The 13957-nt window shown below is 31.9% G+C and overlaps 2 protein-coding genes across 3 annotated transcripts in view; one reads left to right on the forward strand and one right to left on the reverse strand.

The window, feature by feature from the left end:
* Positions 1 to 1661, forward strand: part of MED17 (mediator complex subunit 17) — a 99083-nt gene extending 97422 nt beyond the window's left edge. Inside the window, exon 14 of the mRNA XM_085814817.1 lies at positions 1320 to 1661. Coding sequence (XP_085670943.1) covers positions 1320 to 1533 — 214 coding nt within the window. The 3' untranslated portion in view covers positions 1534 to 1661. The remainder of the gene's footprint in view (positions 1 to 1319) is intronic.
* A 36-nt stretch (positions 1662 to 1697) lies between these two features.
* The window catches only part of Hacd2 (3-hydroxyacyl-CoA dehydratase 2), a 96284-nt gene continuing 84024 nt past the window's right edge, over positions 1698 to 13957 (reverse strand). For both annotated transcript variants that reach the window (XM_085814819.1, XM_085814818.1), the window contains one exon: positions 1698 to 1962. In XM_085814819.1, the coding sequence (XP_085670945.1) occupies positions 1883 to 1962 (80 nt within the window). In that variant the 3' untranslated portion in view covers positions 1698 to 1882. The remainder of the gene's footprint in view (positions 1963 to 13957) is intronic.

Below are 13957 nucleotides of genomic sequence, written 5' to 3' on the forward strand. Positions count from 1 at the left end.
AATTTAGTCACATTAGCACTTTTTTAGTGAGGTCAGATTTTATTTTTATAATGTTAATTGAATTTATATGAGATATTTCATTACTTATTTCAGTTTTGTAGAAATTTTAATTTATGTCTAATCAAAGAAATACTTCTGCATTTTTCTAATTATATATTCATTTGCAAATGACTAAAATTTGCATATCCATTAAATATATATATATTTAAATATTTATGTCAAAAAATTAAACAAAATTTATATATTTAATATAATAAATTTTGTTTAATTTTTTGACAAAAAAAAAACAGTAACATTTTAAAATATTTATCAGTTGAAAAGGTATAGTAAAAAAAGACAGCACTAAAATGAAGCCCCTAAAGCTGAGGTTTTAGAAGTTATGTCATTGTACTTAGAATAAAAGAATTTATGTAAACGAAAATATGTTTTTTAAGAGTAAACTGCAAATTTTGACAGCATGGAAAATAGAAAATTGATCGTTTGCTGATAAGTTGGATATATATTGGAAGGAAAGGAGTCAAAAAGTACAAATTGAGAGGGCTATTTTATAAATATCCTCAAGAAAATACTTTTAATTCATGGGCCTACCAGCAGCGAGTGGTAAATTTGTTAAATACTGTTAGTTTGAATATTGGCGAAAGGGTTGGCTGCATGGACGTTTTCGCATTTTCTCTCCATGTATAACATGTATACTAGCCAGTTTCGTTTAGAAAGTCCTCCGAATGCATATCTGCGACAGATAACCTTTCAGTGCTTTGTCATGATCAAATAAACCAAACCACTTACTGATAACAATTTAGGAACTTTGAAATTTCAAGTCTAAAACTGTAATGCTCGAAGGGGTACTGCTAATGATATTAAAATAACTGTAACGTTAGTCAAAGCAAGAAAGATCTCAAACTTTTGGACACTTAAAGCTCTCTTTTATCAACAAATACAGAAGTAATAAAAAGGTAAGTATTTAAAGAAAGAGCATTTGATTACAAGAAATTTTATAATAGAAAAAAGCAACAACTACCTTAAATACCAGAGGAAATGAAATAAACAATTTAAAACCAATATCAAACACAAAAATGTTTCATTTAGGTTCTATATGATTTCAGTTTTTACTTTTCAATCAACCCTTCAACTAACTATTTCACCATTAATGAAATATGGACGTTTAGATAAAAATTAATGCTCTGATTATTATCATGAATGTTTCAGTATTTTATTTCTAGTCCATTAAATCTCTGACTATAATATTACTTTAAACCTATTTCCATAAAACATTTTGATATTATGTTTTTAAAAATCCTAAGATTTATATTCCTTTACAGGGTAATAGCTGTAAGATGTGGGCCGAAAACAGGTGTGCATGTAAGTGTTTCATATTCTCCTCAACAGCCAGACTTCTATCCCAGTACCTTGGTTCGTGACAGAAAGTGGCAAAACTTAGCTGGAAGTTTTAGGGAAGTATTATGGGAAAAAATGGAAGGCAGAAATTTTATGAATAAGTTGGAGCATTTAATGGCTAGTCTAACTCCATGCTGATTTGTATATGTATCATGTATTTAATATTTCATTGTGCATTTTCATGGTAAATAAGTTTGTTTTCCAACATTTTTATTTATATGTTTTAAATAATGTATATTTGAAAATAATAAAATGTAAAAACTTCATATGAACACAAAAGATACATTAAGGAAGTACTGACGATCAGTATAAAAAGAAATTTTATAAGAAAATTAAGGTACGTACATGACTAGTTTATTTGTAATCATGGGAAAAATATATAAAAAACAATAACTAATTACTTCATAAATATATAAAAATTGTAAATAGTTATTTTAAAATGAACTGTAAGAAGATGTCCACTTGTCAATAATTATATGATGTATCACTAGTCGATCTTCTCAGTCCTTTCTTTCCCCAATATTTTCACTCTCTGCCGATACATGTATGTCATCATGAAATACAAAACTAAAAATGAAATAATTGTATGTTATTAATTACTGACTAATGGAATATGTATTGTATTCTTTGAAAATAAAAAAAATTAACCTTAATCAATAAATTAATATGCATGATTCTTTAGAATTAAGAATGCATACATTCTTAGCTTTCTAAAGAAATATTAACTAACATTATATAACAAATATTAATAATAACTTTAAATTATAGTCACATTTTTTTACATACCACATGTAAAATGCACATATAATTGCATTATTTTACAGCTCATCTGTAACCAAGCAAATAATTGCATTGAATACTGGTAATTAGCCCAAAATAAAATTCCCAGGCTGACTAGATGGGAATTTTCGTGGTTTTTCCCTGTGTGTTATGTGAATACAAGCCTATTTTCTTCACCAATTTATTCATGAAAACATTTCTCTCCTTAAACCGAATCTTACAACTCTAGTTCAGTTCATATTATTTTACAAATTAACTCATGAATATTAAAATTTAAGACAGAAAATGTTAGCAAGTTGTCTGTTCCCCCCTTCCCTAGTTATATTTAATATGCTAGCAGAATGCATATGAACTTCAATTTACTATCACACAAACCAAAAATGTTCACTCAGCTTTTCTGAAAATTCAAAAACCGATTCTCTTTTCTATTGCTTATGATCATTAGCATCTAAATTTCAAGCATTATAACTTCACAAACCTATGGCTTGGACGTTGAGAGCTCAATAGAATTGATACTTATAAATATCTTGGTTCTTCAATATAGGTGCTGTAATTCATTGGGAGGCACTGACGAGATCAAAGAGGCATTTTTGGTCAGCAATGATAAGGACATGCTTGAACACTTTTTAAACAAATAGTCAAAACATTTACTTGATTTTATAAACATTACAATCATTCATCTTTGCTAGAATTATTGCTTGGGAAGTCAACTCATATTAGTCAACTTTTCATTACTGTTCCATCCAAACTATATGTACAGTGCCGGGGGGGAAGATGACAATTCTATATCTCACGTTCTACTGGGCCGACTGACAAAATCCAATTTGCATTTTCTATGTCTCAAAAGTACGACTTGGGATATATACTAGATTTATATATAGCATTGTTCTAATATAGGTATTTTGACACAAAATCGGACTTTTTCTGAAATAGCATACCAATTTTTTCTATATTTTGAGGCATAAAAAAAGCGGCTTGAATTTCGTCAGTCGGCCCAGTAGAATGGGAGATATAGAACTGCCCATTTTTTTTACATTGTTCCTTTTATGCATGTGTAAGAAATACATATTATAGCCGCCTATCAATCTTAACTTATAAAAAAATACAATTTCAGTGTCTTTATACTTCATAAAATCATATTTTTATGACTTTAGCTTTTTTTTCCAAATACCAGTCAGTTGACCATTTGGTTATCAGGCTTTCCAATGTTTTTGGACGATGTAATTGAAATGAATTATAGCAGAACACATGTCCAAATGAGTAGCCATCATTGGTTGTAAAGAAGAGCATAAAATGCACGCAAAGGAATCAGCTAGTCAAACTAATGCAAATAAACCTGTAGGCTAATCGAAAGGAGAGTTTCACCACAGCAGAATATTTTGAGAAATCTCGAATCACAGATAGATTCGTGAAAAGAACTTCCTAAGTCTTTGCTTGGGGATGCTGCTACTCATTGCATAATTGCAATGACCTAAAAAGTCTAAGTTAGATTTATCAAGAGCTTTATAAAGTGGATGATATTGTTCTTATTAGGTTTCAGCATGATCAATGCTTTATTCTAGAAAATTAGGTTTTTTATTATCATCGGTTCCACAACTGGAGGAACTGCGCTGAAAAGCAGTGTATTCTTTGCATTTATCATATTGCTATAAAGCAATCATACTGCCACTGCATTACCAATGTGTGTATTTTGTATAGAAAATGGTTTTTGATTTTTAATTCTAGTGTTCATAAATTTGTACATTTATGCATTTGATGCATGTACAGTTCATTTTATAAACAGGATACAAAATTATTATGACATAATGAATACAGTTGTCATACTATTAGACATCTTCTTTGATGTTTTGTTAATGCAGTAAAACTCAATCATTCAAAACTCCAGCTATGTAAAATGAATTCTGTTTTTCATTCACTTACATGGTTTAAGATTTCCATTAATTTATATAACATTAAAGTATAATACAAAAGAGCAGTGGTCTCGAAACTCAAATTGCTCACATGCACAATCTAAAAACACCTGACAGGGCAGAATTAAAAAAAAAAAAAAAAAAAAATGTATCAACAAAATAAAAAAGTATGTTAAATAAATTTTAAATTTCACTTACCAAGTATTTTTCAAAACATTCAAAAACAATAATATCACAAAGGGTAAAAAATTCACTGAAATCTAAAATCTGGTACCTGCAAGACATTTTTGTTGGCTACACTTTGTAACTCAAATATACTGACAGCTAAGTATTACATTTTTAGAGTGATGTTTAAGAAATTAAAATCATTCTAACACGTTTAATTGATAAAAAAAATAACTTACTTTAAGTTAACCTAAAAGGAATTATGAAAACCTTTAACTTTTTAGGGGAAAAAAAAAAAAAAAAAAAAAAAAAAAAAAAAAAAAAAAAAAATTCTTCTCCCCCCCCCCCTTTAATTTTCAACTGTGAAAAGAAGCTGTTCATGTATGAATGCATTCCCAAACAAGAGATTTTTTCCTAATGCAAAAATTCGTAACGGATTATTTTTGACAAGTACGAATAAAAGTTAATAAAATCTGTACTTGCAAATCTTTGAATAAGATTTATATTACACTGCAAATTAGTTAGCTCCATTTATGGATTTTCTGATGCTTTATTCACACTTGTTTTTAATAATAATAATAATGAAAATTCAGATTTCTAATAATTAAAATCTTTAAATGTTTTAACATTGTATTTGCAACAAATTCATAACTGACATGGCTTTGCAAGCTACATAAAGTTGGGAACCACATGCAGTCTGCCAGCATATACCTTTCAAAAAAGATCAAGATACTACTGCAATTTTCAACAACTATGCAGCTTATAAACATTAATGGCAGGAACATTTTGAATCATATGTAGGCCTACTGTTACTCATTTATTCCATCAACTACAGCTTAATTATAAGAAATATTTCATAAAAACAAACTAAATGAATCTGGGGACATTATAGCAACTCTTCACCATGCAAACAATTTTGTCTTGCAACAAATGCCAGTCAGCTGCTTTCTGTTAACAATCAGTTACTTCTATTAAAATATTATTTTTACAAGCTATCAAAGGATAGTGATCAACTTAATCAGTTCCCAAAATGGTCATTTGGTAGGTTTCATGCTTATATATAAATAACAAAATATAATTTTTAGAGATGATGGTGTAAATGCTACATGTAATGCTTTCAACGCATAATTTTTATTGAATGTTTTACTGAATAACACCACCTCGATATACGAGTTCAATTCGTTCCAGCACTGAGCTCGTATAGCGAATTTCTAGTATCTAAAAACAAACTTCCCTGTTAAAAATAACGGAAATCCAGTTAATCCATTCCGCATTCCCAAAAATATCAACGTAAAAAATCAATTCTTCTGATAAATAACACTGGTAAATAATATAACCGAAGTTTACCTTTATGATAGCTTCCAACACGGACCTTAACTGCTTCTCGTTAATCCACACTAACAGATCTTCTAGGAGTTTTGTACGGTGCTTGGAAGTAACAGTAACTTCGGCTGATTTTTGAAATATGGTAACAGGTAGTTTGGCGACATTTTGGAGGCGATAAAGGTTACTACCTAGGACTTTGGAAATAATGTAAGAAGTACTCAGTTCCGATTACGCATTATTTTGTGTGAGGGAAATGAGAGATCATGAGATATGTCATGTGACATTAATGGACGGATCACTGTTCTTTAATCGGAAAAGGAGGTATATTTGTAAAAATATCTGCTGTATTTTATAGCAGTAGTTTCATTCTATGTTCTGTGAAACAGTGTTGTTTAATATTTGGATCCCATGGCCGTATATAAAGTAAATCCGAAATTTTTATTACGTTTATGTGTAATTGAAAAGAATTGCTTAATTGCGGATAAGTATGAATGTCCAATATGTGGGAATGAAATGAGATTGTGTGAAAGGAAGGATATTACAGATAGTTTGAATGGCGGTGCAAGAAACCTGGTGAAAATGGACATTTTGTGATCCGCCATGCACTCAAGATTCTGTAGAAGATTAGTTAAGTTAGTATTTTTAATTATTTGAGGATATTATTTTTATGCATTGTTCTAAATGTAAGGAGTAAATAAATTAATAAGGTATTATTGGAAAATTGTTATTAGCAATGATTTAGTTTAAAGTAATTAGGATTGTAAGCTAATTTTTATTAATTTAATGTATGTGCTTATTTATATTTTAAGTAGTGTTTTTTAATTTAATTATATTTTAATTTAATGATCGTGATTTTGAGAGTTGTATGTTTGTAATATTTTGGAATACGTTTGAGTGTAAATGTGCATGGAAAGAATTTAAGTATTTGACACTAAGTATTTGTAATCATTTTTAATGTTTTGTTATAAATTCGTTGGTGACGTTTATAATAGATAATTTAGAGGTAAAAGTTTTTGGATATTTTATTTATATTATACATGGAAATGTTCATCCTTGGATAGGGTATATACTTTTTCGCGATCAGGTAATTTCATATATGTGCTTTTTACCGAGTTTAAAGATTCACAAAATTTTCCTGCATTTTCGTGCAAATTTTTGTAATTTATGAGAAAATAGCAGTGTAGATGGATAAAGTCAAGAGTGTGCGCAATGCCATTTTTGTGCAATTCTGGGATGTTTTTTTAAGTAAAAATAAGTCGACGTGTACATGGTTACTGTGTATGTGCGATTTTGAAAAACGCGGCAAGGAGTTTGCGATTCTGCACTTTTTCCCAATTTTGCAGTTAATATTTGTCATGATTAAGCAGTTTTGTTCCATAAAATTTCTAGCATAAGTGTAATTGGGCTAGCAGATTGTTGGAAAAAGTGTTAAATAAAAAGAAAAGAAACATTTCTTTACTTCGTGAAGACAAAATGGTGGCGAAAAAAAATAGGGGGTTGCTGTAGCAGAGTTGGTCGCCAAATTTTCGCCAAAAAATCGCCAAGTTACCATAATCCAAAGATCAACCGTAACTTCTTTACCTACATCAAGTTTTGTAATGTCTTCCTTTAATGTCGAAAGGCCGTAAGTCTTTGCCAATTCCATCACTCTTACACCACGCTTATGTTTATCTATGATTTCTTTCTTAATTTCAATGACCATGGCTTCCTTATTTTTCTTTGCAGCACTATCTGAGACAACAATCTTCTTGGGAGGCATCGTGAAATAATTATTTTCACATTAAATGTAATAAACAATTAACTCCCAAACACGTAGATCAAAGAACACTGAGTGATCTGACGAGGGGCTTTCTCAAGTTGAGCTGGATTGGGAAATGGCTCCACGCATACCAACAGCTTGCCTCACTGCTTGTATGTAGAGACAAATTTTTCACTTATACTTTCCTCGTATCTCGAATTTCTCATGTATAGAGGTGCTCGTATCTTGAGGTTCCACTCTATTTATAAAAGTGGCAACAGAGAAGGAGTGGAAGGCATGATGTTGGCAGCATGCAAGCGACAGAAATACAATATGGATGCAAGATTCTGTATAGTGAAATAATGTTTCTACTTTATCGATTCATTAAGATTTTGGTTTTGAAATTTAACATTATTGGCTAGAAGAATTTCACTTTTGCTGTTACGTAAGGTGAAAATGAATGCATCATTAGCATTATATAAGAATCATACAATAGATTATAATAATTAATATCAGAATGATGCACTGAAGAACAATTCTTTCCTTTTAGGATAGAAAGGGGAATTAACAAAACTAAAACTTTGCCAGTTGTTACAAATTATAATTAGGATTTTATCTTACACAAACATACAATGAAAATTTTGAATCTTCCATAGATGATCAGCTGAACAGAGTACATGCTAGCAGGACAGGCAGACATAAAAAGAATGCATAGACTAATGTTGATGCTAAATTAAGGATAATAATGTTATGATTCTGCTTTAATTTTTACTCATTGGTTAAAAGTTTTGAAATCCTAATTTATTATTGGATAGAAACTGCAGCTTCATGTTTGTCATTTAAAGGAATGTTCTATAGCAGTTATCGCCAAATTCTTGACTGCGAGCTGCTAGTAGCTAGCGGAGACATTTTCCGTAGATCGTGTTAATGCTCCAGTTGGCTAACCTTGATTCTGACACTTTTGAGAATAACTGCTTTTTGTCCCATGCATATGTCATTTACAGCCTTATCTCATAGTTGACTGTATATGTGTAAGGTTATGCATGTTATGTTTTTCATGTGTATATTAGACATTCGCTAACTTGCATAATTTGATTTACGTATTAGTGCTAAGCTAGGTCTGCTCTAATAATGACGTGTTCAAACAAAAATTTTAAAAAAGTATCACTTCCATTCAGGATAGGATACCGATTATTTCTTTACACAGGTAAAGGACAAATGTGTGTGTTTACTGTGCAAGTATATCAGATGGGAAGGAAGGGAAGGCAGCTAAAATTGAAGCTTAATGTTCAACAATCAACTTTTTAAAAAACTTAAACAAGAATAAAGAAGCCGATTAAGATTTTCAAATATTATTGCACAGACTAAGGAACCATATGAAGACAGGGTTCCTACACATGGAAATTAAGTGCTTTTAAGGACCATTAATGAAAAAAATTAAGGATCTATGAGCAAATGGGAACTGAATAAATTCAATTAAAATTAATATTTATGCCTAAACTTCACTTTTGTAATACCATCCTAAAAATAAAATAGATCCGTAAGATGCATTATTAATAAACATGAATTAACATAATTATTAATAAGTTTGAGAATAAAATAAACTTTATGAAATTTATCAAGTAGCATTAAATAGTTTACACTCATATTAGTTGGACATATTTTGAAAGAAGACAAGTGACATTTTATTTATGTTTTACAAACAGTTAGTTTTATGGGCACTTTTCTGTTTTGCCGGCATAGGCGATTAAAGTCGCCAATAATGGTATAAGTGATGCCAAACGGAATATCCTCGCTGGTAACCTTTTATGCCTCATTTTCAAAACAAGTCGCATCCATTTCTTATCAGATTGATTGGTTCTTTCAATACTGGCATACGATTACATAGAATTTTATGCCCTAAGGTCATTCGCGGTAATTAAGTCAGTTAGAATGCTATCACACCGCTCTTTCGAAGACGAAAATATAGAAAAGGCAAAGTCAAATGTTAAATTTATTAATTCTAATGAGAATACACTAGGGAAGTAAAGCAGTGCGGTTTTACATAATTTCTGAGTAGGCTATTCGTACGAATTGAAATAATTCTTGCATTAAAACTTGTATTCCAAATTAAGATTTAACTTGAAATTAACATAGATAATTACTGAGAGAATTAGATTTTTGTAGTTTACGTGAGATGAGATCACTTGGGGTCACAATAGGAACCGGCGAATCAGCTTGTTGAACCATGAAAGCATAATAAATACTTAGTCTTTTTACAAATTTATTATCTTTATTGGCTTTTCACAAAATTTTTAACTATATTAAAATGTCTATGCCTTCAAAATAAAAAACTCTTAGAACTAACGTTTGTTAACATTTTTTATGTGCCAGTAAAGTCTGCTTCGCGAGATTTGCACCAATGAAACGGAAAAGTACCGTTTTTTTTAATGTCTCATTTTGCCACATACTTGCACAGTCCAGAGGTTTAGTAAAGAGCAGGTAGATTTTATGTCAAGCAGCACAGGTTAAAATGAGAAGATCATAATCGGCATGATTCATAACAAAAGACCAGATGTTGCCATCACTACTGCTTGCCTAGATAACATTTGAAAGTTAGTCAGGCTCTCTGATGCAGTTAGTGTCCTAACTTCGTGTAGAGTTCCAGAGGTTGTAACCCAGTTAATATACTTTAAGGTTCCAATAAGCCACTACAGCACCAGAGGTGATAGGTTGTTTTGTATTATTTTAAGTATCACTAAATAGAAAGAATAAGTTTTACATAAATTTTTACATTTTTGTGTTTTATCTTGTGACCACAGTAAAGATTAATGAAATTCAATAACTCGCTTTAATATGCAGAGATAATTTTTAAGGCTATGCAGTTGGTTATAATTAAATTAGGTAGTTAGATAACCTTAGTCATTGTAGATTTACATGACCACTATTAAATTTTACTTTAACAATATTTGTTAAAAAAGCCCAATTAAAATCGCAATCTAATAAAATATCACGGTTTAAAATACATGTAATTTATGACACTGATTCTTAAACGATATTAGGATAATTACACATTAAAAGCTACAAAACATTTGTACCTCACTTATTTGTTGAGTGTTGTTTTTACAAAACATGTATGTTTTGTAACAACAGCACTCAACAAAATATTTATGCGTTTTAATTTCAAGTCTTCCCAGTTATTTTGGCTAATTTATATTGATTTCCTTCTATTTAAGCATCTTTTCTAACAATCAAAAATTTGTCTTAATACACACCAATGTTCTCACTAGTTTTTGCATGCCTTATCTACTAATTTGTCAAACTCTCCACAATGTACATATGAGGGTTTACTTGATCTGGTAAACGTTAAATAGTCCAAAATCCCCTGACAGATGTGAAGCAAATTATTTCTATGTGTGAAAGTAACTACAATATCAGACAAAGGTTTAAATAAGCCTCCTATTTAAAAAGAACGTAGAACATAAAGGCATGTTCTGATGCTAACAAAATCAATTACAGCTCATGGTGATGTAATTAAACAAAAACAGTCAAATTCAAACCAAAAATGTGGACTAGTGGTCAAAGACTATACAATTTAATTTTAATTTAAGCTCGCTCAGTAACTATAATACGTCTGGGAAGACTTGAAATTAAAGAAATGGGAAATTATAATAAAGGCTGAAATCATAAACCACTGCGCAATTTACATAATAATAACTCTACATATCTTTGAAAATAATTTTCTTTGTGTTGTAAAGTCTTAAGCAATTTTATCTACCACCACGAAGTTCTGAGAAAACTTTAAAAAATTCTTTTACAATGTTTCAAGTTGAGCCCAGAGGCTTTTTGGGTTAAATTTGTTCAGCACCAGCGGCGTGCAGGTACTCGATATAAAGATTTTGCCTTCGAGCTGAGGAATTATCTGGATAAGCGGAAGTGCGAGATTTTGATTCACTAAAAGACTTAATGTTGACAGACCAAATAAAGCATCGTGTAAACCGCGAAATTTGTGAACATTTCGTGGATGACTGGCCGAATATAATATCTTCCTCTGAATTAGTCAGAAAATTAGATGAATATAAAGAAGTACGTAGGTCCATAAAAAACCAACAGGTTTTGTTAAAAGCACTGAAATAGACACTAAGGAAAGGAAGAAGGGTGAACCTACATATCGAATATGTCGCGGTGAGGAGGGTGTAGAAGAGAAGACTGCCGAGAGATGGAAGTCAAATGTCTTCAAAAAACAGAGAGCACCTAGATGCTATGAATGCAACTTGGAGAATCACCTCCGATGTGAGTGCCCACGATTAAAAGCTACGACGGAATCCATCGAAGTCATAAATAATTTGGGATATTTTGGGTACCTTAAGCACCCATATATTAGTGCTGTGAAAGTCAACGCTCGAAAGATTAAGATGTTTAGAGATACTGGATCCTTTATTGACTTAATAGGAAGAGATCATGTAACATCGGAAATGTTGTTAAAGGAAACTGTCTTGATCAAGCAACCTTTGGACCAGCAACCAGTCCGGTTGCCTCTTGCACAAGTAGAACTCGAAGGAGAGAATTTTGGGAAAGTAATTACCAAAGCAGCAGTAATTAGCCAAGACCTCAATCAGGAATACTGTTTATTGGGTAATCGAACAGCTCAGTTGATTGACCGTAGTATAAAGATCTTTGGTAAAGATAATACAGTACAAGCGAAGACGCCCAGACAAGATGCAGCTGTTAACCCAAACAAAAGAAGGGAGATGAAAGTCAGGGAGTCCGTGCAGATGAAAAAGGGAAGTTTCCCCGTTGAGTCAGCTAAGACCCGAAGCAAAGAAAGGGTAAAGTGTCCTCACCGTTCAGACAACAGTCAAGAAGTGGACAAATCAAGATAACAAAAGCGGCCATTAACCCACGAAGTGCATGGGTTAGATTACAAAGAAAGCTAAACTTTTAGACGATGGTCCACCAGGACGAATTTTTGTCTGGAATTCCGGAAGAAAGAACTTGGAAGGAAAGGAGTGCAGGAAGACCCCCAGAGCGTTTTCATTCACAATGTGCTGTTCTGAAATCGAAAGCTGAACATCAAAATCAAACAGACAACTGGCAAAGTAGTTTGGAAGATAGGAACAAAATATTGAAACATAAGTGGAAAACTCACAGACATAATAAAGGCTCAGAAGTGCGAAAACGCACCAAATAAATTGAGATTTTATCTGAATGAGGTCCCAATAGGAGCCGAGAACTTGTTTTGAGTACAATCATTTTTTGTTTGTTTTGTTTATTGTAGTACTTTGTATTTGTTAATTGTGTGTTGATCCTTTTAGAATTATGTAAGATTTATTGTGTTACTTAGCTTTATAGTACAGTTGCAGCCTTGTAACTTTGAGGTTGTTTATCGCTCAGGGAGGCTAAATAAATAAATGTCGAAGGGCTGAGTCGTCTAGAGGAAACACTCTATGCTAGGGTATGATTGTTTCTCATTCGTTTATTGATATGTATTTTTTATAATGTGTAAATATTATACCAGACTAATATACAGGTTGTTTTTGTTTCCTGTTAAGCAAATTGTAATGTGTGTATACATATATGTATTGAATTTATTAAGTTCTCGCCTCTAAGGGTAATGCCCAATTGACATATATGTGAACTATCTATTAGTGACATTATTATTATTGAATACAACAATGTTCTTGTATAAACGTGCTTGAGGATATTATTTAGAGGACAGAAATATTTACTCCTGTGTGTTGTTTTTATGAACTAGTGCAGAAGTGAGGTGAACTTTTCTCTCGTTTAAACTCGAGAAAAGTTCTTTCCAAAGGGGAAGGAATATAGCTGTAATATCTTAAGCTATTTTATCGACCACCACGAAGTTCTGAGAAAAAGAATGACCACCTCGAAAGTTTCCACGGACAAAGTATTTCTTAAACGAATTCTCGGAAAGAGGAAGTGACTAGCAGTCACAAAACAATCTAGGTTTTTGTTCCTCTTATAGTTTTTCGAAGGGAAACATTGTCCCGTTCCCTTTCATCAGTTTATAGGTTCAGTGTCTCAGGCCACCCGGTTTGAGTCCCCAGTTGGAACCAGAAAGTTCATATCCAGTTGTTAATCAAAGTGCTCTTGCCAATCAAGAGGTGCTTCTTAATTATGGACAAACAAGGATCCTGGAAGTTTTTCCGACACACCCAGGACAACGTGAACAAAATCATGGAACTGAGTTCCAGAGAGGAGAGCGAGTGAGAGTTAGTTGCAGTAAATAGAGAGAGAAATTGTCTCTCGGTTTTTCCAGCTGCGCCACGAGCAAATTTTTGCTTCACTCTACATAGAGCGATATTAATATCTCTGCCCAGAGATTTACAGCGAGGTAGCCGAGTTCGCCGCTACCTTACGAAGAGCATCCTGCTTGTACACAGTTCAGTCCTACAACCACCGGCTTAGAGATTAACTCTAAATAGTTTTATCTTGAACCAACCCTCAGCTTGAACTATTTTCAAACAAGAACTTTCATCTTGGTTGAGTTCTAAACAGGAACTTTATTCACACCTTCTGGAACTGGTTATATTTCTTTTCCCCTCACCCTACTGTGAGAACAATACTTTATAAGTTTATTTATTTTTATTTTTTTTGCATATAGCCTAGAAAGAACCCAAATAAATTTATTTACGCTACCTCT

The sequence above is a fragment of the Stegodyphus dumicola genome, chromosome 4 (genome assembly GCF_044657685.1).
Source record: "Stegodyphus dumicola isolate Sdum_Otavi_A_Nest chromosome 4, ASM4465768v1".
NCBI lineage: Eukaryota > Metazoa > Arthropoda > Arachnida > Araneae > Eresidae > Stegodyphus > Stegodyphus dumicola.